The sequence below is a fragment of the Hypanus sabinus genome, chromosome 4, assembly GCF_030144855.1.
Source record: "Hypanus sabinus isolate sHypSab1 chromosome 4, sHypSab1.hap1, whole genome shotgun sequence".
NCBI lineage: Eukaryota > Metazoa > Chordata > Chondrichthyes > Myliobatiformes > Dasyatidae > Hypanus > Hypanus sabinus.
The window spans coordinates 120,564,737-120,589,224 of NC_082709.1; the positions used below are offsets into that span (position 1 = coordinate 120,564,737).

The 24,488-nt window shown below is 39.6% G+C and overlaps 1 protein-coding gene across 3 annotated transcripts in view; it reads left to right on the plus strand.

The window, feature by feature from the left end:
- LOC132393154 (proteolipid protein DM gamma) overlaps positions 1 to 24,488 on the plus strand; it is a 182,934-nt gene that overhangs the window by 156,092 nt on the left and 2,354 nt on the right. For 2 of the 3 annotated variants that reach the window (XM_059968040.1, XM_059968042.1), the window contains 3 exons: positions 3,982 to 4,153; positions 16,336 to 16,409; positions 16,574 to 16,639. In XM_059968040.1, the coding sequence (XP_059824023.1) occupies positions 3,982 to 4,153; positions 16,336 to 16,409; positions 16,574 to 16,639 (312 nt within the window). Of the gene's footprint in view, positions 1 to 3,981; positions 4,154 to 16,335; positions 16,410 to 16,573; positions 16,640 to 18,487; positions 22,993 to 24,488 lie in introns of those variants that run through there. The other variant, XM_059968041.1, reaches the window with a different exon arrangement.

Genomic DNA, 24,488 nt, shown 5'->3' on the forward strand with positions numbered 1-24,488 from the left:
GTGGGTGCAGGAGTAGGCCACTCATCCCTCCAAGCTCATCCTACCATCCAACAAGGTGATGGCTAACAAACAACTGTATTCAAACATATTCTGGGAGAGTCTATAGGTGACTTCAGGTTCTGAAGCAGCAGTCATTCTCACTTTATCAGATCCTGTAGTATTATTCTCATTTCTGAATTTGTGACTGAACACCCATCCTTTGTACATCCCTCGACCTGTAAGTATGGAGGTAAAATATCAGTTTACTGGCTGGTGGAAGCACCAAATGTTGCAAAAGAACAAGCTTATTTACAAGCAAATGCTCTTTCACAAAAACAATTAGCTGGAATGTATTGTTTGCTGATCATGACATCCCCATGTTCTGGCAATGTTCGCCATAATTTGTTTTGATGTCACTAAGTCGTCTACTGTCCCATTGTCTGCAACATTCGAGAGACCATGTGTGTGAAAGGGATATGGTGAGAGCTAGTTCTTCAGTGCCCATTTTAAAATTAACTCAGCTATGAAAAATATCTTGTTTGGAAAATAGAAGACTTAGCCTCCTGTTTGTCAGGGGGTGTAAGTTAAGGTTCCCATTCTCACTCTACAGGATCCAGCTGAGTTTTGGATTGATGTATTGTGGGTGTGATGATGCTGTACAAGTGTTATATCACCAGCAGCTCATCCAGATATTTAGCTGCAATTACTGTGGATAAACTGACTTGGCGGGTGTGGTGAACTATATATACCTGTCTGGACACGCTCCCCACCCCCACTGACTGCTCCTGTGGCTCCTCCCACAGACCCCGGTATAAAGGTGATTGGGGCCTGAGCCCAGCCCTCAGTCTCCAGGATGTAGCATGGTGGTCAAGTGCTGCTTGTTTTTTCTTCCAGTCAATAAAAGCCGATATCTCGCCTCACGTCTCGGAGAGTTATTGATGGTGCATCAGCGGGTTTATCTCTAAGGCTTCAGCATTTCCTGTGGATTGATGTAGGATGTAATATCCATTCACTGTCTCTCCCCTAAACATTAATATAAGGCTTCAATTTACAAACGTGCACATACCTCAGTGTGCTGAATTTACAGGTGGCAGTGCACCTCCAGTGGAGAAACCGTACAGATTGGTTATCCACTCTGTGGACACCTTCTCTTCATTCCCTATCTGGGCTGTTTGCCATTCAACCAGGAAACTTCCTCTGGTCAGTTGCCCTGTTTCCTGGTAGATTTAATGACTTTATATCTTTCCCGTTTGAGCTCTACAGGTAGATCACTGCCCGATCTCCATGTTTGGGGCCATGGAAATTTTGATGTTCATTAGAACACTCAGATGGAGCTTAGAAAATGAATTGCACAGGTAGAGGTGGCTCATGGGACAGTGTCATGCAATCAAAGGTTGTACTGAGCACAGCCATTGTGAAATTCAGCTAAGATTGAGTCTGGGTTTTGTGTGATCGGGAGAGGACTAATGCTCAGGGGAGAGGGCCATGGGGAAGGAGAGAAAGCTGGGGATTAGAAAGGATGGAGTGAAAGGAGGGCTTACGCCCTCCACCCCTTCCAGTTCACATCCATTGAGGGGGTAGCAGCCTGGACTAGGGAAGAAGAGTCTGCACCTAGCGATTGATACAGGGGTTCAGTATCCTGAGATTGATAGGTGGCCAGTAGTTAGTCACTCTGCTAGACAGTCAATAGGGATTTGCAGTGAGGCTCCTGAAACAAGCTCTTTTTCCAAGCGATGTCACAGGAAGGGATTGCCAAGTGGACCACAGCAAATGAATTGTGGCGTTCTCATAGTCTGCTTGAGGAAATGTAACATGAGATGGGTGCTTCAGGGTCAGCATGGACAGTGTAGGCCAAAGGGCCAGTCTCTTTGTTTTAGGAATCCTGATCCAACATCTCTTCAAGTATAGAAGGAGTATTTGGAATGGCACTGAGAACATTATGTTCATGTGCTCAGAACACGTGGCAACCCAGTGCAGCTAGTAGAAGGAGCACACCACCTCCCAAACTGTCCATCCTGTCAGTCTCTTCCTGCCCAGTCCGTAGAAGAACCCATGGTTCTCTGAAGTTGCAGCAGCGGCCCTGACGGACAACAGAAGAAGCAGTTGTATCATGTTGATGGGGATATTCACGGGTGCTGGGTGTTGTCAAGGTCAATGCCAGATTGGGATGGCAACTTGGTAGCTGGGCAAATATTATGCAAGGGCTGCAAACTGAAGAAGGTTTTTGGAGGCTCACAATATATTGAGAAGTGGGCTTGGAGAGCCATTAAAGAGCCAGGTAGTAAAACAAATGCTGATTCCAAGGGCTAAACTCAACAGACAGGAACTACTTCAAGTACTTGAAAATGAAGCAACCGCAGATGCTATGAGATTAAAAATCAAAACAGGCTGTTTTGCAGGTCAGGCAGCATCAGTGGAAGGAGAGACAGAGGCAATTATTCCATTCAGTAGCCTTTCATCAGAAAGTGAATGGGGTAAGTTATAGAGAGGCAAAGGGCTGACGAGTACATTGGTCAGTTATGGTCCTAAAGAAACATGAAGGGGTTTGAGGGGCTCCACTGGATAAGAAAGAATACCACTTAGCACATTCAAGCTTTCCTTGTGCGAAAGTGTCAGATACACAGAGGGAATGAGAGGAAAAGCACGGATGGTGCAGCTTGCATGAAGTTCCAGATCATCCTGACTCAACGTTTTCCATCGAGACTGAGTCACAGATCCCTATATGATCCAAATATGTGGCAAATAACTTCTGGTGGAATGCAAGGAGCCAAATGTTCTCCCAGCAATTGTGAATCACTGTGAAGAGAGCACTAAATAAAAAAGATAGTAAAGATAGATTTCTTCAGAGCTAATGTAGAAAATATACATGTAAAATGTAAATCATGAGAACCTACTTTGATGTGCGATGGAAGTTCTTGGGTTCTAGGGTTTGGAGGTGTGTGGATGGTCATTACATAATTGTTTAATGTGGGGTTCTGTGAAATGGTTTGGAGAAAGTCCAGATGAAGGGTCTTGATCTCAAATGTTGACTCTCCATTTCCATCCAAGAATGTTGTTTGTTACTCTAGAGAAAGCTGTAGAGAATGGTCTGGTCAGTGGACTTCTTTTTCCTGCTTGCCCATCCTTTTAGCAACTTGTAGTTAGCTTTTGAGACATCACCAGCCCTTCAGATAGGCTGTGCATCAATGTATTGCCTGTAGGATAACAATACCTGTAAAGAGATCAATCACGTTGGACATTGAGGAAATATATTTCTCAAACAAGCAACCTCCTGCAATCTATCATTTATCTCACCTCAATCGTCAGATCACAGAACATCCAATGTCAGATTTTGAGGAGCGTATAAATATTTGTGGGAAATAACCTGTAAAAGAGCTTGGACTTTGCAGAGGATTTTGAAGGTGTCAATGCAATTTATCACCTAACCCAGGTCTAACAGATTGCAAGTTTCTGTGGGTGCTAGAAATCCAGGATAGATCTCTTCTCTTCACCTACCTATCACCTTCCATTGTTGCCCCACACCTTCCCTTTCTCCCATGGTTCACTCTCCTCTCCTATCAGATTCCTCCTTCTTCAGCCCTTTACCTTTTCCACCTGTCACCTTACAGTTTCTCACTTCGTCCCCTTCCCCCACCCACCAGGCCTCACCTATCATTTTCTTGCTTGTACTCCTTCCCCTCCCCCCCACCTTATTCTGCCTTTCTTTCCCTTACTTTCCAGTCCTTACGAAGCTTCTCAGCCCAAAATGTTTATCCCTTTCCACTGGTACTGACTGACCTGCTGAGTTCCTCCAGTATTTTGTATGCGTTACTCTGTGTAATTGCAACTTGGTCACAGTGTGTTGTAATGTGGATCAGCTCTTGTCACAGACATCCAAAAGAACCAAAAATCAATGGCCCAAACACTCCTGTGTGAGAGGTCCGCTTGTCATCGTGTTGCGTTTTGAATGCACTATTTGTTTTGTACATAAGTAAATTGACCTATGTTTCAAACTCTCTTCAGTTTGTTTTTCTGACCTACGTGTTGGGAATAGCCTGGCTAGGAGTCTTCGGCTTTTCTGCTGTCCCAGTCTTCATTTATTACAACATGTGGTCAGCTTGTCAGACCATCAGCTCCCCACCGGTGAACCTGACAACGGCGATTGATGAGATCTGTGTAGACGTCCGACAGTTTGGTAAAGTAACACCTGATTTATTGTTCATTATCTTTTGTTGGGGCCTTGTGCATGTTTGTCTAACCTTGACTCAGGACAAATTTATTGCTTGAAATTAGAGTGAAATTACAAAAGAGGGGCAACATCTGCTTGTTGAGATCCAGATTCAGAGAATCATACAGCCAACAGAGAGGTCATTCAGGGCATTGTGCCAAAATCAAATTGATCCAATTAGTACCAGAATTTTTTTTTTCTCTACAGTCCTTAAGGTTCCTCTTTGACCTGTATGCATCCAGATCCCTCTTTACATCGGCAGCAAGGCAGTCGAAACCGTCAGCAGTTTTAAACTCTTGTGAGTTCACATCTCACACAACCTCTCCTGGTCCCTGAACAAATCTTACACAATCAAAACAGCTCTCCAGGGCCTCTGCTTTCTGAGGAAGCTGAAGTGAGCTGGACTATAAACACCAATACTTCTACAGAGGCACAGTAGAGAGCATCCTTGCACGCTGCATCACTGCAGATTACGGAAACTGAACTGCAGCGGACAGGTCGTCAAAGCTGCCCAATGCATCACCAACACAAACCCACCCACCGTCATGGACACAAATACAAAAAGGTGCCGGGAGAAAGCAAGCAATATCCTGAAGGATTCGACTCACCCCACTCATGGACTGTTTGCCCCACTCCCATCATGGAACAGGTTATGTAGTGAGGTCCGCTAAACTCAGAAATAGTTGCTTCCCCCGAACAGTGAGACTGACCAATTTATCACCCACTAATCTACCCACCACCACAACTTTATCATTTCTTGTCAGAATCACCTCAAGGACAGACACTCCTATGCCTAGAAATCATTCTATATACATACAATCAATCTAAGTATATAAGCTATCTTATGTATTTCTATTTATAGTGTTTTTTACTGTGTTTTTTATCTTATAGTTCAATAGTTCCATTTAACATCAGACAATGTATACTATATACAACCAGAAATTCTTATTTTTCCCAGACATCCACAGAAACAGAAGAGTGCCCCAAAGAATAAGTGACAGTGAAAACATCCGACCCACATACCCCCCACCACACACCAGCAGCAGCAAAACAATCACCTTCTCTCCCCCCCATTTACTGCAGCCAAACAAAAACATCAGCACCCTCCTCCCCCGGGCAAGCAATAGCAAAGCCCCCAAGAAAGACCATGATCTGCAAAACAACATCAACTCATCGTTGACCAGATAATTCGACATGCCAGGGGCTCTCCCTCTCTCCCCCCAATGAAGGGAAAGAGGGGTGTCACCCTTTCACAGCAAAAGGAGAAACATGACAAAATAGCTTGCTGATTTGCGATGATAAAACCTGCCGTGTCACTTTTTATTTTACCAAGTTGTCCGACTCAAGAGTCAGCAACAAACTCTCCCCCATCAATGAGAGTAAGAGAGCACGCGATTGGCTGCGTACAGAGCCCCATACAGCCACTCCGCTGTTCCCAATGTTCCATTTTCTTCCACGACACTTCAGTTGGTGGCACTGGCATAGAATTGGCTCATCCACAGAATCGCAATGCCTCGGACCCCTGAAGACATGCTCATCTTCCAGACCACATCCTTGGGATATCAAGAAGCGTTCCCCCGGGAACGGATCCCACTACCCCAAAGTCCGAGTGTGGCTGCAGGTCAGGATCTCCCACAGAACCCCCCACACACTGGAAAGGAAAAAGAGAGACATCAGTGGTAGAAATTAAGCTGTTTCGTATATCCACCCCAACTGTATTTCTTTTGTGCTGCATCAGACCTGGAGTAGCAATTATTTTGTTCTCCTTTACTCTGGAAATTACATCTTGAATCTTCTGAATATTCCTATTCAGCTTACTGTTACAACACTTCCAGGCTCTGCTCACACATTCTCTTAATTCTATCATTTCCATGCGGCATTTAAAAAGTACACCAGCTTCTGAAAATCCCACTAAATTTAAAACTTTGAACTTAAAATACCCCTGATGTAATAATATATTTGAGACTCTTGTGCAAAACAATGGTGTATCAGTGAGGGAACAAGTTACCTTCAGTGCTAGAGGTGGTGATGTCACAATGTTTCAGGCTACACAGCTTAATAATAAGCAACAGATAACAGACCTAAGTGAACGCACTATTGTTTTCTTCACTCTACAGTACAGTTCCTGATCAACTTGGAAATCAGTCTGGAAGCTAACTGTACTGTATTGTAGAGCCAAAGCTTTTTATCAGCAATATTGTTACATGCATCACAATGTCATAGTCATGCCGTTTTCAGTGCTGATTTATGCAACCTAGATCGCATATCAGATGGTTGTTATAAAAAGTCCAATTTCAGATCCTGGCAGCCCTAGTTCTGTGCTGGATGAATCCTAGTGGATATTTAACAAATTCATCTTGCCCCTCCAGGGAATCGGGAGGTAAATGTGGCAAATTATCTCTTGAAGTTTAAGATCCAAATGAAAAAAAATCTAAAAGGAAACTAATACTCACAGATTAATATTGGACAGATTTTAGGAAATGAATGGATTGGCAGGGGTTGGGTTGGCAAACTATAGAATGAAAAGATATTACATAGCTGTAGCGTAAAAGTGCCCCATTGTAAACAAGGACAACCATTTAATTTTAAATGCTAATGGTATGTAAGTTTGAGAAAACAATTTAAAATTGAAGAAGATGACATCAGTGCCCTACATTAATGATTGAAAATAAGGAAGGAAATTAATAAAGACACAAAATACAAAGGGGAAACTGCAGGAAAGGATCTCTCAGAATAATAAAGTGTAAATTTCCTCCAACACAGCAATTAAAACAAATATTAAACATAAAGCAATACCTCCGGATGTCTTTGTGATTTTTGGTGTTTTGTATTTTGTGTCCTTTGCTTTTTTCTTGCTGCTTCTGTGATTTTTTTTTTGCATGCTGGGGGTTTGATGTTTTTCTTTGAACAGGTCCCATGGTCATCTTCGTTCCGTGGCTGTCTGTGGGAAGACGAATACTTTGATAATAAATCTTGGAATACCTCCAGGATGAGGGAGTGAATTAATTATAAATTGACAAGGTTCCTCAAAAGATAATGTACTTCATTATTTGCTAGATGTGTTGGAGAGGATGTATGCTCTAATAGTGAAATTAGGTGGACACCTACTAACTATAGATAATGAATTTACATTTAAAAAAATCTGTATCAATCTTACAAATTCTGGTATCTAATAATTAGTGGAATTAGCCTCTTATTACAAGTGCCAGTAACTGATGGCATTAGATGGCCAGAAGCATTATGAGGGGTAAAGATAGGGTAAATGCAAGCAGGCTTTTTCCACTGGGTGGGAATACAACCAGAGGTCCTGGGTTAAGGGTAAAGCTGGGAAGTTTAAAGGGAACATTCAGAGAAACTTCATTCAGAGGGTCGTGTGCGTGTGGAACGAGCGAGTGGTGCATAGGAGCTTGATTTCCACATTTATGAGACGTCTGGATAGGTGCATGGATAATAGAGGTATGGAGGGCTGTGGTCCCAGTGCAGGTTGATGGGAGTAGGCAGTTTAAATGGTTTTAGCATGTGCTCTGTGCGGTACTTCTGTATGACCCTAAGCAGCAATAGGGATCAGTATGCAAAATTAAAGACTGCAAAGAAGACTGGCAGAATGCAAAATAGGCTTGTGGCAAGTTGCAGCTCGTGTGGAGTTACGGCCTGAGATAATTGGTACTTCACTGAGCAAACAGGCTAAATGAAGATGATTAACATGCCTAGCTGATGCTAAATCAGACCCTCTTGTGCTATTATGGTTCATTACTAAACACAATTCTGATTTGGCCTCATGAAGTGTTAACCAAAAAGTCGTAAGTTCTTGCTATTTAAAAGAAAATTAGAGTCGGTTAGAATAGACTATCTTTGTGACTGAATTCACAAATATACACCATTATTTAGATGCTGATTACTACCTTCAAACCCTTACTGGACTCTGCCTACGTTGCCATTTCTGTTGCCAAAAACCTCAAACATGATCTTGTTGCCTTTAGATTTGACTATTTTAATGCACGCCATGCTGGGCTCCCTTTCGACCCTTCATAAGCCTGAAGTCATTTAAGACAACATTGTCTTTGACCTATGTTGGCTCGCCTTACCCCCATCCTTGTTACTTCTTGCTGGCTTCAGACCAAACAATGTTGCAGTTTAAAAATCCCTCACCAGCCTCACCACTTCCTTCAGTCCTCTAAAGTGTCTTCTGGCCTCTACCTTTTCCCACTTTTACCCAACAGAAACTATTCTTTCATCTGGCAGGGCCTGAAACTCTGCAGTTCTCCCCATCCCCACCACTAACCCTCTCTACCTCTCTTTCCTAATTTTTTCCCAGACTTTTTAAAAAATGGTCCTGTGAAACATGGAATGGAAGATCAGTGAGACAAGTCATAGGTCCAGCTTGTAGGATTATTACTTACTTATGTAAATCAGGGCCAAATTTTGTTTCATTACACTCTGTTGATGGAGCTTTGAACATTTTATTAAATCAAAAAATTAAGTAAATGTACAGGCAGGTCAGGTGATACAGAGGGAGAAGGTATGGTTAAGCTGTAAACCTGGACTAATAATTCTGACCGTGGGAATTCAAATGGCACTTTGGGCTACTAACCGTTTGACGAATACTTTCCCAATGTGCACATGAGAGAGTGATTAACCACCTTCTGTGCCCAATCTCCTCAAGTTTCTATGAATAACAAATTGCTATAAAATGCAGCATCTGACACAACTTCCTGCACTAGGACAGAGATATTTTGGCAGTTACTGTCCTCCACAGTGACAGATATAGCCCAAGGCAATGGACCTTCGAGCTGATTTTTGTGCTCTTCCATGCAGCACTCATTCTATCTATAGATCCAGTTCCAACCATTCTCATTTCCATTTGTTCTGTATCTTTTCTGAAAACTAAGGATACTGAACTTCCAATCTCATTGCCAAAACATTCATAATCAGAGTCATAAGTGTCCTGGTATGTTGATACTCTGTTTAAAGAAGGACAATTCAATGGTCCCTATCAAGATGTTGGCAAGTTCCCAAGAACTTAGTGACCAATTAAGTATTCAAGTTGGTCACTGTTATGCTATTGGAAATGTGGCAGTCTCTTCATACATGGCACGTATTGAAATCTGCACCATGGGCAGAACCATTTTATTTCAGAGAAATACGTATGAAAGAAATAACAAGGAGGCCTGTAAGGGCAGTGCATTTGATAAAATTAACAAAGGTTTACTAACATTTTTGGTTGCAGGCTGATTTTTTTTTAATAAAGGTGGAAGCGCACGGAGCAAATGGAGATTTGAATCCAAGATTGTCTCAGTGCCAGGAAGCAAAGGGGAAAGGTTAATAAGTGCTTTTGTAATGGGAAGGTTGCTACCAGTGGGGTTCCACAGATCTCAAGACTTGGTCCCTTGCTTTTGCAGTATATGTTAAAGATGAAGCTTTGAATGTAAAGGATATGATAAAAAGCTTTTATATGATACAAAAATTGGCTGTGTGGCAGCAAAGAGGAGAGCTTTATACTGCAGGAAAATATGACACACTGAAGTTGCACATTGAAATTAATCTGGATAAACATGAATTAACACATTTGGGGAAGTGCACTAAATGAAGGGTGTACAGAACAAATGGCTGAACGTCGAGTGGTGTGGAGGATCAGATGGACCTTGGAGACTGCGTATTCTTGAAGGTAACATGGCAGAACAACTAGGGGGTTATTAAGGCAAATAGAATGGCTTAGTTTCTTAGCCAAAGAATAGAAGTTAGTAGCAAGGAGGTTTTGCCAGTACTGTAAGTAACACCAGTTAGGCCATACAGTTTTGGACACCACATTGTAGGAGAGATGTGATTGCACAGGAGGCAGCAGAGAGGATATATGAAGATCTTGTCATAGCTGGATAAGTGTAGCAATGAGGATAGATGGTTAGGCTGTTTTCTTTGGAATAGAATAGGCTGAGGGGAGAATGGAAGATTGGTGAGGAATTTTCAGTGGCTTGGCATTCAAGATGAGGTAGTAAATTGGATTAGTGTTGGCCTTCTAGGACAAGGCAGGGAGAGGTAGTAGATGGTTGCCCTCTGACTGGAGGCTTGTGGCTAGTGGTGTGCTGCAGGGATCGAGGCTGAGTTCATTGTTGTTTTTCATCTATATCAATGAATGGATGATAATGTGGTTAAATGAATCAGCAAATCTGCAGATGACACTAACACTGCGGGTGTAGTGGACAGCGAGGAAGACTATCAGAGCTTATAGCGGGATCTGGACCTGCTGGAAAAATGGCAGATGATTTAATAGACGCAAGTGCGAAATGTTACAACTCAGTCGGACCAACCACTGTAGGTCTTACACAGGGCACTGAAGAGTGTGGTAGAACAAAGAGGTCTGGGAATACAGGTCCATAATTAATTGAAAGTGACAACACGGATAGAAAGGGTTGGAAAGACAGCTTTTGGTACATTAGCCTTTATAAATAAAGGCTTTAAGTATGGGGAACAAGGAAATAGCAGATGAGATGAACAGGTACTTTGTATCTGTCTTCACTAGGGAAGACACAAACAATCTCCCAGATGTAATAGTGGCCAAAGGAACTAGGGTAAAGGATGAACTGAAGGAAATTTATATTAGGCAAGAAACGGTGTTGGATAGACTGTTGAGTCTGAAGGCTGATAAGTCCCCAGGACCTGATGGTCTGCATCCCAGGGTACTTAAAGAGGTGGCTCTAGAAATCGCGGACACATTGGTAATCATTTTCCAATGTTCTATAGATTCAGGAATAGTTCCTGCTGATTGGAGGGTGGCTAATATTGTCCCACCTTTCAAGAAAGGAGGGAGAGAGAAAACAGTGAATTATAGACCGGTTAGCCTGATGTCAGTGGTGGGAAAGATGCTGGAGTCAATTATAAAAGAGGAAATTACGACACATTTGGATAGCAGTAGAAGGATCAGTCCTAGTCAGCATGGATTTATGAAGTGAAAATCATGCTTGACTAATCTTCTGGAGTTTTTTGAGGATGTAACTATGAAAATGGACAAGGGAGAGCCAGTGGATGTAGTGTACCTGGACTTCCAGACAGCTTTTGATAAAGTCCCACATAGGAGATTAGTGGGCAAAATTAGGGCACATGGTATTGGGGGCAGAGTACTGACATGGATTGAGAATCGGCTGGCTGACAGGAAACAAAGAGTAGCAATTAACGGGTCCCATTTGGAATGGCAGGCTGTGACCAGTGGAGTACCGCAAGGTTCAGTGCTGGGACCGCAGCTGTTTACAATATACATTAATGATTTAGATGAAGGGATTAAAAGTAACATTAGCAAATTTGCCAATGACACAAAACTGGGTGGCAGTGTGAAATGTCAGGAGGATGTTATGAGAATGCAGGGTGACTTGGACAGGTTGGGTGAGTGGGCAAATGTATGGCAGATGCAGTTTAATGTGGATAAATGTGAGGTTATCCATTTTGGTGGCAAGAACAGGAAGGCAGATTACTATCTAAATAGAGTCAAGTTAGGAAAAGGGGAAGTACAATGAGATCTAGGTGTTCTTGTACATCAGTCAATGAAAGCAAGCATGCAGGTACAGCAGGCAGTGAAGAAAACTAATGGCATGCTGGCCTTTATAACAAGAGGAATTGAGTATAGGAATTATGAGGTCCTTCTGCAGCTGTACAGGGCCCTGATGAGACCCCACCTGGAGTATTGTGTGCAGTTTTGGTCTCCAAATTTGAGGAAGGACATTCTTGCTATAGAGGGACTGCAGTGTAGGTTCACAAGATTAATTCCCGGAATGGCGGGACTGTCATATGTTGAAAGACTGGAGCGACTGGGCTTATATACACTAGAATTTAGAAGGATGAGAGGGGATCTGATTGAAACATATAACATTATTAAGGGATTGGACATGCTGGAGGCAGGAAGCATGTTCCCGCTGATGGGTGAGTCCAGAACTAGAGGCCACAGTTTAAGAATAAGGGGTGGGCCATTTAGAACAAAGATGCGGAAAAACTTTTTCACCCAGAGAGTGGTGGATATGTGGAATGCTCTGCCCCAGAAGGCAGTGGAGGCCAAGCCTCTGGATGCATTCAAGAGAGAGTTATATAGAGTAGAGCTCTTATAGATAGAAGAGTCAAGGGAATGGGGAGAGGGCAGGGACGGGGTACTGATTGTGTACGATCAGCCATGATCACAGTGAATGACGGTGCTGGCTAGAAGGGCTGAATGGCCTACTCCTGCACCTACTGTCTATTGTCTATTATAAGAGATGGGATGTTATGTTGAAGCTGTATAAAATGCTTAAGTCTAATTTGGAGTATTGTATACAATTCTGGTCACCTACTTACAGGAAAGAAGTAAATAAGGTTGAAAGAGGGCAGAAATTGGTTCTTGGCCTGAGGTCCACAGAGGAGAGTTAATGAATTTGTAATTAATCTTAAGAGATGATCTAATCACATGGTATCCTGAGGAGAGTGGGTCATCACATAGTGAAAGGAAGAGCAATACACTCACTGCTATTAAATTACAATTTTAATTCAGTCCTGATGCAGGATTCTGATTCAAATTATTGACAATCCTTTCTTCCCACAGATGCTGCTCAACCTTCTGAGTTATTCCAGCAGAGTTTTGCTCTATAATTTTAAAATGCTGCTCTATTACTTCTTAAAATATGTTGATAATTCTAATCAAGTTGCTCTGGAATCTGGTTCATAAGTTTGTCCTGAAGGAAACTAAACTCCAAAGAGTACTAGGGCTTGGGAGATGCATGCACACAGAATTAGTCCGAGTTGTAATACTAAGAGATAATAACTCATTAAAGTACCCAGAAATAACAACTCTTAACAGCGATTGGTGCAAAATCTCAGTCATAAAACAAAAAACACAAGTATTTTGGGAACACCATCATGTAAGTAGGTCATTTTTTTTTCCTTCAATTTTTCTGTAGCTTTTGCAGCATTTGAAATCCATCAGGGAATTTATTTGTCTGCATTAAAAACGCCCCCGATGGAAAGCAGCTGGGCCTTTGTTTACTATAAAATAGATCTCCGAGTCCTGTAGTGTTTAAAAATAATCTTAAAAATAAAGTCCCATATGTCTTGAAGGTTGAAACATTAATATATCCAGATGCAATATGCAGTGAGTACCATAAATTGAAATCAAAGAAATTCAAATGGAGCAGCCCTTAGGGATGCCCATTGTGAAAATCTGAATAATTAATAGATTGCTTCTATTTTTACATCACTGGTTAGCACAGCAATACCTCAACATTACTGTACTACGTGTTTTATGATGGGGCTCTATTATATTTAGTCCATTAACCAACGATAACTGTTTGAATATTTTAATGAAATTTAATATTTTTCAAGGGGTTTGGTTTTCTTTTAGTAAAATCAGGCAGCTTTCCTGAAGATGAGCACCACAGTATTTGTTAAATGGAATGAGAATAAATTAACAACCAGTGTGCCAGTTTGAAAAGTGTAAATTTAGCATGACCTTATTTACTTTCAGTCATCTGTTTTTAAAACAGTTTGAGAAATATTGGGATCAACAAAGGTTATGGACATCATGAAAACGGGTCTTTATGCTCTCCCAGTCCATGCTGAATGAGATGGTCATCTAAACTATTCCCACTTGCCTGCATTTGGCCTGTATGCTTCTAAACCTTTCCAATGCATGTACCTGCCCATGTGTGTTTTTAAATGGTATTAATGATTCTTTGGTTCATTATTGTTACATATACTGAAAGGTACAGTGAAAAAACATGCCTTACATACCATTCATAGAGGTTGTACAAGGTAAAACAATACAGCGTGCAGAAGAAACTGTTACAGTTACAGGAAAAGCACAGTGCAGGTATGCAATAAGATGCCAGATCTTATAAAGGTAGATTGTGAGATCAAGAATCCTTCTTATCATTCTTGGAAACCATTCAATAGGCTTCTAACAGCGGAAGAGAAGCTGCCTTGAGGCTGGTGGTACCTGCTTTCAGGCTTTTGTATCTTCCTGATGGGAAAGGAGAAAGAGAGTGTATCCAGGGTAGGTGGGGTCTTTGATTATGCTGCTTTACTGAGGCAGTGAGGGGTGTAGACAGAGTTTTCATGATGGCTGGTTTCCATGATGTGCTGAGCTGCATCCACAACTCTTTGCAGTTTCTTGAGTTCACAGGCAGAGCAGTTGCCATTTCAAGCAGAGATGCATCTGGATAGGACACTTTCTATGATGCCTCAATAAAAACTGGGGACATTCCAAATATCTTAAGCCTCATAGTGCAAGTGTACCTGCCTACACTCAATCTAGGTGAAATGGCTGCCCTTCAAGTCCCTATTAAATTTCTCAGCTTTCAGCTTAAATCAGCAAGTTGTTGTAGACTAGCAAATCTGGGTTTTCCCAAGCTGAAAACCATGGATGAAACAGGGGATCCACTCCCTACTGAGGTCTAAATCTGCAGCATTCAAATGAGGTGACTCTGACCCTTACTGGAAATCAAGATAATTGAGAGGATCCCTAGAGTGAACAGCATTAATAGCTTATCCAACCACACCAATTCCATGGCCAAGGAAGCTCAGGAGGGTAAGGAAATTCGGCATATCCTCTTCGACCCTCACCAATTTTTAGTGAAGCACCATAGAAAACATCCTATCTGGATGCACCACAGCAAGCTCAAAGACAAGTTCTATTCTGCTATTACTAATTTAGATTATTAAATGGGCCCCTAGTGTGCTTAGATAGTCACTTGTCTCTTGTTAGGATCTTGTACCTTATGGTACCTGAACTGCACTCTCTCTGTAGCTGTTACACTTTATTCTGCATTCTACTATTGTTTTACCTTCTACCACCACGATACATTGTTGTAATGAATTGATCTGTGTGAATGGAACACAAGTTTTTCACTGCACCTCAGTACATGTGAAAATACTTGTTATGGGATGCTTAAGGATTGATAGGCCCCCAGAGCCAGGTGAGATCTATTACAGGATTACAGGTTGCTATAGGAAGCAAGGTAGGTCATTGCTAGGCCCCGCCAGAGACTTTTTGCACCTTCATTAGCATATCGCAAAATACCAGAAGACTGGAGGATGGTGAATGTTTCTTTAGGGTCAGCAGGGACAAGCCACATAACTCCAGCCAAGTGAGCCCTTCACCAGTATTTAGAAATTGTTGGAGGAAGTTCGAACTGATAGCATATATGCACAGTTGGAAAGTCAATGCCTGATCAGGAAGAGTCAGCATAGTTTGATGTGAGGGAAATCCTGCCTCACTAATTTGAATTGAGTTGTCTGAGAAGGTAACTATAAAGTTTGATGAAAACAGTGTGACATATACAATGAATGGTCAGTTGCTAAGGAATATTGTTGAGCAGAGAAGCCTTAGGTTCAAGTCCTCAGCTCCTGAAAATGGCAACACAAGTAGATAGGGTAGTGAAGAAGGCATATCTTCATAAGTTTGTCTTCATAAACTAAATCATAAAATATAAAAGTTGGGAAAATTTTGCAGGACACTGGTTAGACTGCATTTGGAGTATTGTCTATGCCAAAGGAAGGGTGTAGTTACACTGGAGAGAGGGCAGAGGAGATTCACCAGGATGTTGCCTGGATTGTAAGATTTAGTTCTAAGAGACAGATGGTATAAATTGAGCTTGTTTTCTCTGGAACACAGTGAACGGAGTAGGATGAGATGTGATCCGATTGAGTGTATAAAATTCTAAGAGTCAGAAATAAGACTGATAAAATCATTTTCACGCAATAGTGGTAACAAAAACAAAAGAGCCTAGGTTTTAGGTGGGAGTAAGAATTTTTAAAGGGAAGTTGAAAGTTTTTTTTTAAATGCTGTGCAGAGATTTGCCAATTTGCATTGAAGCTGGATAAAATTTGTTTTGGATCATTCACATTTAAACGCAGTGTACCTTAATATCTCACTTAAGAATTGAAATGATGTGAAAATGAGTCATAGAAACATTATACTGAAATCTTTATATGCCTTCTCATGAGCTTATTAAGAGGCAAAATACAGCAAGAGAAAGATTATACATCAAACAAATTTTGAGTCTTACTCATAACCACATGGCAAAACTATTGGTTGATAGATTTCTAATTTTACTTTACCATCTTCCCCAAACTAAGTTTTAAGACAGGAATGAAAATTAAGAATTAAAACTTGATTCTTCTTTGGTTGCCTTGTTCAGGTATTATACCCTGGAATGCTTACCCTGGCAAAGCTTGTGGCTCAAACTTGACCACCATCTGCAGCACATCTGAGGTAGGGAAACCATTTCTGCACATTTCTGTGGGGGTGAGATATGCAAGCAAGTTGCCATTCAATTGCTTCAATCAATTGAAACACTGCACTTATTTTTAATCACCAAAGATGTTTGTTCTTCTATTTGTGAAAACTGTGGTTAACCCTATTTCTGTTCTTTCCAGTTTGATTTGTCCTATCATCTGTTCATCGTAGCCTGTGCTGGAGCTGGTGCGACTGTCATTGCACTGGTGAGTGAAGTTCAAACGAACTAAGACCAAGCACTCCTACCAGTTATTTCTTGTTCTTGAGGACTAGTGAACCCTTATCCAAGCCAGGGAACCCTGCAGTTTATTTTCTCCCCCCAAGTTTGGCCATTACAGTCTGTAAATATTTGATGCAGCAGTCACTCTGCAGGTCTGCCTTACAATATAGGATTGTCTTGTCATTTATTGGAAATCTATGCTTTGTTGAAGACTTTTGCAGAATATTTTGAGGGGTGCCAACAGAAAAAGGAACAAGCAGTGTGTTTTTTGTTGGAAGGTAATAGAATTTGAAAATAGTTTTAGATTGTCCTAACAGATTTTACAGCCAGCTCTCAAAGTAGAGGAAAACTCTACAAAAATTTCTCTCAGTTAGAGCATATGGCTATCTTGGGAGCTCAGGTATGCTACTGTAGAAAATTCAAATACTGTATCTTCAATCGAAATGGTAAAATGACTTCAAACAAATTCGTTTCTGTTCAGCCTTTCTCAAGCGCTCTCACATTTAGTCTTCATTTATCAGACTAGAAATTCACATAGCACAGAGTATTCCCCAAAAGTGGGAGAAGCTTTAGTAAATTCATCCTCATATAATCGCATAGTCTCTTAGTCTTATTCACTTAGTCTCCCTCTCATCCTTTCTACCTCCTTGAAATAAGAATTTCTCAGATTTAATAACAATATGTTATTTAGACTCTCTTTCCAATGTTGCTCAGTGTTGGCTCCATCAAGGAAGTGGGGAGATGAGAGTAGAATTAGCACTGGGATAAGAGTCAGGGATGGATAGATCTTGATGAAAACTATCTGTGAGAAATAAGAGGCCTTGCTTAGGAATGGAGTGCAAGAAAGTAAAATAATAAGTTTGTTTACAGGACTTATAACTAGGAACAATTTTTACATTTGTAGGTTATTTAATTGCAAAAAAAACCTATTGAGTTGTATCTAAATTTTCTGTGTGCTATAGATTGGTCTATTCCTTTTAAACATAATGCAGATGCTACATAATAGTAAAATCTAATTTTCAAGTGATAATTTATGGTGATACCGTATAGTATAAGAAGCAGTAGGTTCATTCAGTGAACAAAGTGATATGGGTTATTGGCCACTATAGCATGGAGGAAAGCTCACAAAATAGGTGTAATATTTTCATTCTTATTACAAATAGGAAGAGGGTAAAGAGGAGTTTGGTAAATTCATTAAGTTTTCTGCATTCTTCACATTTGTGTTTGCCATTTTGCTTGCTTTTTTCTTTCCCATTTAAGTTTGAACTGATCAACCTGCCCACTCTCAGTTCCTTTTAACTGTTTGAGGCAGCTTTGACTCATGCGAAAAGGGACTATTCTAAACACTTGCCTCTGACCAGTTTAAAAGTTAGTATTTCAGCAGAAAGTCAACAGTGGTCCTTGGAGAATGAGGTTTAATTTAGGTACCTTCAAACATGTTCTGGAGATGTGATTAATATAGTATTTCTGTTTTCAATCCATCTAATGAGAAAGTACACACTGGGAATCATTTATTGTGGAATTACTCTTTTCAGGATCTTACTATGATCTGTTTAGTATATTTAGTGCTCGTGTTTGTGCCCATTAACGAATGGCATTTGTACCTACTTTAGAGTAGAACTTGTTTGTTCTGTTCTTTCTAAAATTCTTTTTTAAAGATTATATTAATTGAAAGAGCTAATTTGCTCATAGTAACTTCTGTCAATGTGGATGGATTTTTTTTTCTTGTTACCAAATGGTATTGCAAGGAGGTCATGTGGATTTGTAGTGTTGTGCCTAGTGTGGTGGTATTGGTGAGCACTGTCTTATCATTTGTTTTGTTTCCTTCTACCAGCTCATCTACATGATGGCTACCACATATAACTTTGCTGTTTTGAAGTTTAAGAGTCGAGAAGACTGCTGCACAAAATTCTAAGTTGCTATAGAAGCAGTATACAGAGCTCTACGAGCCGCACTGAGTAGCTTGAACTACCACTGACACCATGGACTAAAACAGAATTTATTAATCTGCATTTTGCAAATGAAAATTTGTAAATAGCATAAGAAAGCTTCATTTAGTATCAACTCACTTAAGGCACTCTTTTTTTTTTAATTTGAACTAAATGACCACCATGAAAATGTATGATCTGGCTATTTTTCTTTTCTAATTTGGGGATAAATGCAGATCAAGTCACCATTGGCTGAAGAAATAGCTTTGGAAGGAAAACAGTGCAAATAGCATCCTGATTGCTCCAAAATTTATTGTTTCAAGATCTACCTAGAAGCCAACAATTGTTTTCTCTGATAAAGTAACTGGCTTTCTACAGGCAATTTGACAATACCAAGTCAATTTCCTGACAAATAAATGTAATTTTAAAAAAGGTTAAAAATAAAACCGAATGGCAGTTAATATTCTGTGCAGTTGCATATGAATGCAGATTAGGTTGCATCAAAAAGGAGTACATCAGAACAGATGAGATCACTATTATACTTTGAGTTTAGAAACACTGAATATCAGACTATGAGTGGCTTTAAAACTCACATTCAAATGTCTATCTTTTATAAGTTTTCATAAATTTAATTTGGGCTAGACAAAAAAAATAAGACTGTGCTTTTTATTACTTATTAGATAAAGCCAGAAAATCCTGGAATATACTCAGCAAGTTAAGTAGCAACTGAGAACATCCACAGCAATTTGCTTTGCTGAATTGGCAGCTGGTCTTTAAACAACCAGTGTCACTCAACAGCGAGAGAAAGGTTATACATTATGGCCCAATTCCAAACTATTCATTGGGTTACAAATCTGTTGTAGATGTATTTCTCTCTCAGTTACTCAGCGATTCATTACTTATCAATACAATAGTTTTTCAGATATAGTCAAAATAGAAATCTTGTTACAAAGAGCTTTCATGATCTTTGTTAATAAAATCAAAAACATATTCCAGAATTTAAATCTTGTGCAGAAAAGTCATTATTGCAACAAATTATTTTCTATAAAGGCTTTTTTAGAATCTTAATCTAACTCTTGTCACCAGACTCAGACAGATCCACTTTGTCTCGTGCTACAAGTTCTTTTAGTGAGTTTTGTCTGATTCCATCAATTAGACTTTTCCACTGGTCCACTAATATTACAGAGGTTTGCCTGCTCTGGAATTTCTAATGACTGATAATATAAAATTTCCCATTGCATCTTAACACCACATTTGACATCAAGGACACAAAATCAACTTGAATATTATAATTAAGAGCATAAGAGATATAAGTAGATTAAGACCAGTGGGTCCATCGAGTCTGCTCTGCCATTCATCGTGGCTGATTATCCCTCTCAACCTCATTCTCCTGACTTCTCCTTTAAACTTTAATCTATCAACCTCCGCCCTGAATACATGCAATGATCTGGCCTTTACAGGGACCTGTGGCAATGAATGCCACAGATTCACCACCCTCTGGCTAAAGAAATTCTTCCTCATCTCAATTGTAAATGGGCATCCCTCTATTCTGAGGCTATTCTCTCTGGTCCTAGACTCCCCCAGCATAGGAAACATCCTCTCCACATCCACTGAATCTAAGCCTTTGATCGGTTTCAATGAGATCTCCCCCTCTCCCCCATTCTTCAAAATTCCAGCAAATACAGGCCCAGAGCCATCAAACACTCCTTGTATGATAACCTTTTCATTCCTGGCATCATTGTCATGAACCTCCCCTGAACCCTCTCCAATGTCAGCACATCCTTTCTTTAAATACACAAGTGAGGCCTATTTAGTGCCTTATAAAGCTTCAGCATTACGTCCTTGCTTTTATATTCCAGTCCTCTCGAAATGAATGCAAGCATTGCATCTACCTTACTCATCACTGATTCAGCTTGCAAGTTAACCTTCAGGCTGTTCTACACGAGGACTCCCTTTGCATCTCAGATTTTTGAATGTTTTGCCCATTTAGAAAAGTTTATGCTTTTGTTCCTTCTACCAAAGTGCATGATAATACACTGTCTGGCACTGTATTCCACCCGTCACTTCTTTGCCCAATCTCATAATCTGTCAAAGTCCTACAGCCTCCCTACTTCCTCAACAATACCTGCCATTCTCCACCTATCAAAATAGTTATTTTTTTCATCTGCTATTTCCTTGTCTCCCATAACTATCTCTCCAGCCAACCAATATCTACCCTCATCCCTCTTTTGCCCTTTATATAACTGAAAAAAAACCTTTGACGTTCTTTTTGCTGTCATTGGCTAGTTTATCTTCATATTTCATCTTTTCCCTCCTTATGGCTTTTTAATTGCTTTGTTGGTTTTTAAAACTTTCCCATCCTCTAACTTCCCACTATTTTTTGCTCTATTATATACCCTCTCTTTTGCTTTTATATTGGCTTTGACTTCCCTTGTCAGCCACGGTTGTGTCATCCTGCCTTTAAAATACTAACTCTTTAGGATGACTCTATCCTGCACATTGTGAACTTCCAGAAATTCCAGTGTTGGCTGTTCTGCCATCATCCCTAGAAGTGTCCCCTTCCAATCAATTTTGGCCAGTTCCTATCTCCTGCCTCTATAATTCCCTTTACTCCACTGTGATACTGATACATTGGACTTCAGCTTCTCCCTCTCAAATTGCAGGGTGAAGTCTATCACATTATGATCATTGCGTCCTAGGGTTCCTTTACCTTAAGCTCCCTAATCAAATCCAGTTCGTTGCACAACACCCAATCCAGAATATACTTTCCCCCTGTGGACTCAACCACAAGCTGCTCTTAATAAGCTATCTCTTAGGCATTCTACAAATTCAGTCTTGGGATCCAGCACCAATCTGATTTTTCCAATCAACCTCCATATTGAAATCCCTGATTACTATGGTAACATTGTTATTTTGACATGTATTTTCTATTTTCTGTTGAAATTTGTTGCCCACATCCTAAGCTAGGGTTCAAAGAGCTGTACATACCTCCTATCAGTCTTTTCATCCCTGCAGTTTCTTAACTTTGCCCTCAAGGCTAAGGGTTTGATTTCAATTTTTACCAACAGCCCACCCTGCCCCCTCTACCTACCTGCCATTCCAATGCAATGTGCATCTTTAATGCAGAAATGCAGTAATTTTCATTGTCACTAGACTTTTGACTTTAAGATTATAAATTCAAGTTTGAGACACAGATTTACTTTTCCTCTTCATATTTTCTACATTTCACTCTAACATTTTGTCTTTGGCCTCTTAAACTGTCCCATTGAAACTCTTGAGGAACAGTACTTCACCTGACTAGCAATGTTTAAAAATTTTCAGATGGTCAGCGATTCTAGCTATTTGTTTAGTTTTATTTTCATGGTAAGTTCATGATTTTTTAGCTTCACTTACATGCATTTCTCCAGATCTATCTTTGTTATTCCCTAATACCTTTAGTATAATATTTAACACTATCATAAAAATCTATCAGATGTATCATACAAACCCATGCCTCCTGACTTGACTGTTTTAAAATGTATCTGATCTCTAACTTTTCCTAGTCATGATGCAAGATGTTGGCTGACATGCTGAGTATTCCATCACTTGATTTTATCAGTTTCAATAGTTTAGTTTGCATTGGATGAAACCTTAAATTTCTGTGGATTTAAAATTGTTCATGTAAAAGCCTTCATTTTGGGAGCATATATAATATAATATAATAAATATAGTTCCCTCTCAAAAAAAGAGGATCTTTATGTTACAACAGAACAGTTTTAAAAAATATACTCAGATAAAGTGCAACAAGTTATTTTTATTCAGTAAATAATTGAACAACAGCAAATGCTTAGTCAAATACAAATGAAACAGTCTTGGAAATAGATTCTTCAAATAGCTAGATCATACATTTTACACAAGGCAAAGATGTTTCAGTTGTTGGAACACAAAGTGAAAAACAGATTGCTTGTTTTAAAAAAAAACTGCTTGGAATGTAGGCTCTCTCTCATCCATCCTCATCCCCCACCTCTTTTATTCCTACAAGTAGGGTTCTTCATTGTGATGCTGGGAATACACCAATTTGAAGCTTAATAAAAGATTAAGAATGACTACATTAAATACTAATAGAAATTTCCCCTGCAATTACAGTGTTGGCAGCCAAGAGATAGTTAATTGTATCATGTAATTAAGTTAAACACTTACCTTTGCCAGACATCCTTTTTAAATCTTCAAATGTGCCATTATAATATTTGTTAACCTCTAAACTGCATGCTTTACACTTGTTTTTAGTTACCTTTTGTTACAAAAATTCCCACTTTTCAGCATTATTTAATTTTCTTAATACAGTATTTTGAATTGTATGTATAGACACTTTATTGACTTTCAGTCATTTTTTTCTTCATATACTCAAAATAAACATGCTTTCTTTACAAAATCGCTGCCTTTTTGTGATTTTCATCATTCTTCAGCCACATGCATTTAGGAATTGTACGGTGTTTCTTTTATTATTTCTCATTCCTGTTTGATCTCGCCAGTCCACTTTCTCCTTCAGTGGGAAAGGTGGAAACAACTGACGAGTAGATTTTTATACATCCTTATAGCTCTGCTGCATAATCATTTGCCATCAAGAGGCAAATACAGATTGTCTCTCTTGCATCCATCATTTTTATTGAAGCTTTTAGTACTCTAGATTTTAAATTCAGTCGAGGAATAAAGCTACATCCAAAGGAAATTTCAGCATATTTTTAAGTAGTTATGTATGACATTTATATATAGTAGCTTTTCTCTTTATAGCACAAGTACTTTATTGGAAGATAACCCTCTAAATATTGTTTGAAATTATAGTTTAACATGCTTTCCTATATGTTACTATCAAATATAACATGTATATATTGCAAATATGAATGTAACCATGTTTTAGTTGTTAACATTTTTAGCTATATGCATATAAATTAAGTAAATTAGAGGCAGTTAAGAATTACCATCTTTTGATTGCCAGTCAACTATTTAATTTACTTTTTTTTTCCTCCGGTGACTAGCACTCCCCCCTCTTAATATGCCCAAACACAGCAAGCCTTTCCCTATCACTGTGCTTGTTCAATGATCTAATAGCAGTTTAAGTCTTGGTCAGGTTCTTAGCTACCAAAGAGATGAACTAGACTTCTTTACACAGATTAATGCATTTTGCAAGTGGCCAGTCAGAATTCAATTTGGTAGTGCTAGCAGATGCACTAGATTTTACTTGCAGAAGCGTTCCAGAGTTGTTCTCCTTAGCTAATCATTTAGATTTAGTTAATCTGATGAGAGTTTCCAGTTTGGTTGCAAAGTCCCATGTTGAAGCTGAAAATTGGTGAATTTCATTTGTTGGGATTATCTTCCATTTGGCCAATTGTGATTAGGATGACAACTTAGTGATTATACTGAAACTTTAAATTATTTGGTCTAATTTCTAACATGGAAATGGAATATACTCTTGGGATTCCCAAGGAAGAGGTCCATAAATCTACACCGGAGCACTTTTGTACATCCCTGTTCTCTGTTGCTTGGTGTTTCCAGTATGTTCCTCATGAAGTCTTTTTAATTTTTCCAAGTTCAATTTTCTGATGCAAGCCATATTTATTAATGTCAATGATGGTCTCAGCTCTCTCATTTATTTTGTTCTTCCAAAGGAATTTTGCATTGCTAATGATATCAGGATTAATTGCCCTTGAGAAAGTGGCTGTGAAATTATTTCTTGAGGTTTTGCAGATAATCACATGAAAGTATTCCCACTGTGTTATTGGACAAAGTGTACCAAGACTTTTGTTTGACCCATGTATCATGAAAGGTGAGAATAAACTGGTGACATTTTCACATGCCACCTACTCTTCTCCTCATGGATTTGGAATCTACTTTCAGGATAATGGCCATCATCACTTTAAGGACTTGGCC